This window comes from Anopheles bellator, assembly GCF_943735745.2.
Source record: "Anopheles bellator chromosome X unlocalized genomic scaffold, idAnoBellAS_SP24_06.2 X_unloc_31, whole genome shotgun sequence".
In the NCBI taxonomy this organism is placed as follows: Eukaryota; Metazoa; Arthropoda; class Insecta; order Diptera; family Culicidae; genus Anopheles; species Anopheles bellator.
The window spans coordinates 7,923-12,896 of record NW_026684295.1 but is presented as its reverse complement, the minus strand read 5'-3'; the positions used below and the strand labels follow the sequence as shown (position 1 = coordinate 12,896).

The 4,974-nt window shown below is 45.6% G+C and overlaps 1 protein-coding gene across 1 annotated transcript; it reads right to left on the bottom strand.

The window, feature by feature from the left end:
* Positions 1-876: 876 nt before the first annotated feature.
* On the bottom strand, positions 877-1,344 carry LOC131214157 (uncharacterized). The gene has a single exon (XM_058208542.1). The coding sequence runs from the start codon at positions 1,342-1,344 to the stop codon at positions 877-879; it is 468 nt and encodes a 155-aa protein (XP_058064525.1).
* Positions 1,345-4,974: the final 3,630 nt, after the last annotated feature.

The window sequence follows — 4,974 nt, the reverse complement described above, 5'->3', positions numbered from 1 at the left end:
GCGGTTGTCGATGCGTCTATCTGGTAGTGCGCAATCGGCTTGCAAAAGCAATGAGAAAAAAAAAATTATTTGCGATTTTTGTGCTAAAACTCTATCTTATAGTGGCTTTAAGCACGTGAATTCCGCTACACAGTTTCCACTACAAATTGCTTCCGTCTATCTGGTAGTGCGGTTATCGATGCGTCTATCTGGTAGTGCGCAATCGATTTGCAAAAGCAATGAAAACAGATTATACGCGGTTTTTGCTGTCGTGGTAGCGTAAGCCGGGCTGACGATGCTGGTTCTCCAGGTGTAGTCTGCGGGGGGATCCTCAACTCCGCGGCGACAAAATGTCTACATGCCACGAATGATTAAATATCTGTATTAAATATTTTCTCGGAATCACTTTAAACACGATTTTTTTGTTCGTGTTTCCTCCACTGTTATCACTGACTAACACTCAACCGACTCCGTACGGCTGCGCCAATTATGTGATCGAACTCGAACACGTGTTTACTCAGGCGATATCAAATCGAGAGTGCCGTTTTATTATACACATTTCTTATTCCTACTTAATTTCTAATCTAACACTAACACTACCTATTCTAACCCTATTCCTACATTTACCTAACACTATCCTGTGATCGTGAGGTCGGCGTCGCAAACGCCGACTCTGTCAGGTTGAGTGTCACCGTTTCGTAGCGAACGGTGAGACGGCTTGATAGATGCAAGGCTGTAACTATATTTATCGGACGAAAACAACGGTGTAGGAACGGTGTCATCCAACCAGGTTTCGGTCAATACGAATACATCGTAGTCGCCATCGGCGATTACCAGCCGGAGGTTGTCGAGCTTGGTTCTGAGTCCACGTACGTTCTGATAGTAGATGGTCAATTGCTAATCGGTAGGTGCATCGTTAAGTCTGCCGGACCGTTGGCGCTTGTTCGGCTGTCTCGGAGATAGCGGTGAGACGCTGCTTGGTGCGCTCGTGATAGTGGTAGGTGGTGCCGTCTGAAGGAGCGCACGAGAGTCGTTAACGGCAAGCGGTGGAGTCATGGCAGCAAGGTACGGCATTGGGTTTAAAGGAGCTTCCAATTCAGTCAGCGGAGCGGAGGGGTGAGCATGATAGTCAACAAACTCACGGATCTGTACGCCGCTCGGCCATGTGGTCGGTTGAAGAGCCTTGTGGCGCATGGTCTCGGGTAATCCAACTTTAAACGACAAGAAGGACAGAGTGGCAGTGTCCGCATCCTTCCTCAACAATCTTTTGACGATGTACTCTCCCGAACCAAGGCAGTTTGTGACCATCGAGGCGACCTGTTCGTCAGTCACACTAGGCGCCAGACGCGAGATGTAGAGCCACATTTTAGGGATAGGAGCCGGAACCGTGTTAATCTGAGTGAGTGTGGATGTGACGCCAATAAGCGACCTCGGCGCCCTATCTGAGGTGAAAGGAGCACGACCGGGCGCAGAATTTTTTTATGATAATCCCAAGCGCAAAAAATCGTATGGATGCCCGGGTCATGTGACAACATCGACGGCCAAGCAGAATTTCCATGAAGCCAAACTTCTGCTCTGCAGTTGGTGGGATCAGCGTGGTGTAATTTATTATGAGCTGCTGAAGCCAAATGAAACAATTACCGGAGACCGATACCGACTCCAACTAATGCGTTTGAAGCGAAACGGCCAGAATATGGCCAAAGGCATGATAAGATCACTCTGCAGCACGACAATGCTCGGCCGTATGTCGCGCAACCGGTGAAAACATATCTTTAATCGCTGAAATGGGAGGTCCTAACCCACCTGCCGTATTCCCCAGATCTGGCTCCTTCTGACTACCATTTCTTAGACCAATGGACTTAGCACATGGATTGGCTGAGAAGCGGTTCACTTCGCATGAAGAATGTAAAAACTGGATTGCCTTGAAAGATGAGGCATTCTTCCGCGCTGGAATCTGGCAATTGCCAGAAAGATGGCGAAAAGTAATGGCTAGCGACGGACAGTACTTTTAGTGACCAGTTTGTAAAGAATTTTGAATAACGAACGATTCAGTTTGGTAAAAAACAGCGGATTTTCATGCATACACCTAATATATAATTTAGTATTATTTTATTATTTATATTACCCCCTTCATGATTTTGTTATCACTCATTATTATTTCATAAATATTTTAGTCGTCCTGTTGGACGGGTTTTGGTGGTTCTGTTTGCCTTGTTTCTTTTTTTGCCTTCGGTGTAAGGCATCAAAATTTATCTCTTTAACTTAGCTCCTCCATCGTTTTGTTCGTTCGGCTCGCCGGTGCTGCGGATGGCTGCACCTGGAGGGAGCGTCGCGCGTCTCGGTGGCACGGGCGTCAGGGTGACGCGTTGTGGCGGCTGTATGGAGTATGGAAGTATGGAAGAGTCACCGACTCTTACAGAGTCAAAGTTTACTTTCACATCTAATTCTAAGTCAGCCTCCATAAGGGGTCTACGGTCTTCAAGCGGCGGTGGTGCGGATGGCTGGGATAGCTGTGGACGCCGGGGAAGAGACAATGCAGCCTTCTCCAACGGGATCATAAGACTCTTTCAGAGACTTTACCTTCAAGAGTTATAAACTCTTTCAGCGTTGACCTTTACTTCGAACCTTTGCTGACGACCCATAGTCGCAGACTCCTCAGAGTCAGGGCTCGATTTACTTCAAACTAGAGTCATTTCATTTGTGAAACCTTGCCGACGAACCATAGTCGCTGATTCCCTCAGATTCGGCGCTCTCTTTTACTTCCAAACTCCCTGACAGTGGAAGTCTTTCGGAAAGGGCAGGGTTTGCATTGCCCAGGTACCCTGCACCCTGCAGGTAGTGAATTAAGGTTAAATGAAAGTAGTTTATTTTACTGTGTAAATAGAGATGAATGCCAACGCCTGAAGGTCAATGTCTCCATAAATGATAAGAAAAAAAACTTTTTTGGTAGGCTTTTTCGCCAGCGCGGTCTCTGCAACCGAGAGAGACTGTTGTTTGTTTGCGTTTCTTACACTAATTACAATTAGTTATTGTGCTTCTCCATATGATTGTTTTACGCACTACGGTTTACTCTATTTTTTTTTCTTTTAATTGTCTGCGATGTCTGCTTTTTGTGTATACATTCATAGCTTTGACAATTAACATTAACAATTGTGTCTTTTACAGTTTGATCTAGAACTAGAGTTTCCTCAACAGAAGTAGTGGCAATTGTGTGCAATAGCAACAGTTTCATAAGTGGAACAACAACAACAACAATAGCAGCAGCAACAATGTTGTTATAACGTCGGAATCGTTGACTGTTGTAGGGGTCTTTCTAAGAGTGGAGCTTTCAACTCGAGAACCTCAACTTACCATTTGGCATTTGCATCGATTACTCCAAACGTCTCTTTAAGTCAGCTTTATACCGGAATCCAAACATAGCTTGACAATTTAATACCGCACGATGGGGAAAAAAAATTCCAAACTAAAGCAGGACACCATCGATCGCCTAACAACTGCTACCTATTGTAAGTACCAAACGTATTTGAATGTAAATGTAATGTAGATGTAAAACATAATTTCTTATATTAAACTAAATATGGTAATAGGGATGAATCGTGCCAAACTGGAAAAGTTTGCCGATTATTTATGCTGAGAATGATCAAGTCACGCCAATTTGACGGTCTCACAGCCATCAAAGAGTACACAATGGATACTACTACTAGCATTTTGGCCACCAGTCATTAAGACATGGTCTAAACAACAAAGTTTCTCCAATTAACTCGGTTCCTGGCTGCCGCTCTCCAGTCTCTGGGACATCGTGTGCTCGCCGCCAGATCTCGCTTCACCTGGTCAACCCATCTTGCTCCCTGCAACCCTGGTCGTCTTTGTCATATCGGATTTAAGGTAATCACACTCGGCAAGGTAGTTGTTTGGCATTCTTGTAACATGCCCTGCCCAGCGTATCTGTCCACCTTCTGGATACTGGGTTCGCCGTAGAGTCGCGCGAGCTGATGTTTCATCCTCCGTCTCCATACTCCGTTCTCCTGCACGCCGCCAAACTCCGATCACTGGCCTCCTCTAGCATTACCCACGTCTCATGCCCATAGAGCACAACCGGTCTTATGAACGTCTGTTACACTTCAGACGGAGACTTAGTATGTGTGACCGTAATTGTTTGTGGAGCCCATAGTAGGCACGACTTCCGCTGATAATTGGCCCTATTACGTCCAGTGAACAATTTCGCTCTTCTCACTTTAAATTCCACAGCTCATCCACAAACTCATCCACTGCTGAACCACTACTTCATACATTTATTTCCTATAGAGCTTCCACAGTGAAATGGCAGTGATCCGTCGATAGTTCCATGGAGTGAGTAGTGGATTTGCTTCTCTCACCGAACGGCCCCTTGTCTTCCTCTCTCCTGTGTGTCCCCTCTTTTTCTTCGTTTTCTCCCATTTTCTTTCGCCCCTAGTCAAAATAGAACAGTTTGTATTTGGTCAGTATATTTCGGTATATTTTCTATATATTTTTTTGGGTTCGCGTTCACTCTTCACTCTTCGCTAGCGGTCGTCTTAGAAATTTGGTGCGTAGCTGCTTGTTGGTGACGCCTTAGACACGTTTTAAAATGTTTTGCATTGGAATCCTATGCATCCCAGTCTAGTTGGACATCTGAAACGAGCAAAGCGAAAACATTTCAACATTATTTGATTGTGACTGAATACTGTCCAATAAACTTACCTGAATTATTTCTATCAGAATCACAAATGATTGAACGAAAAACACGAACTTGCACTTCACCCGGGGCATAAATTTCAACTGCGCGTTCTCTCTCGGACTTCGAATTGTTACTCGATCTCACTGCCTCCTTTAAATCTATTCCTCTTCCTTTCCCTCGCTATTCGTCTTCGCATTCGCGCTCATCGCGCTCGCCCTCCCTCGTCCTCGTCGCAGGCAGAGGGGCGTTCGATCTCACTCGTCTCAGCCTTCCTCCGCCGCGTCGCAGGCAGAGGGGCA

Coding starts and splice junctions, on each gene's coding strand:
- LOC131214157 (XM_058208542.1), bottom strand. CDS start 1,344: ATGTGGCTCTACATCTCGCGTCTGGCGCCTAGTGTGACTGACGAACAG.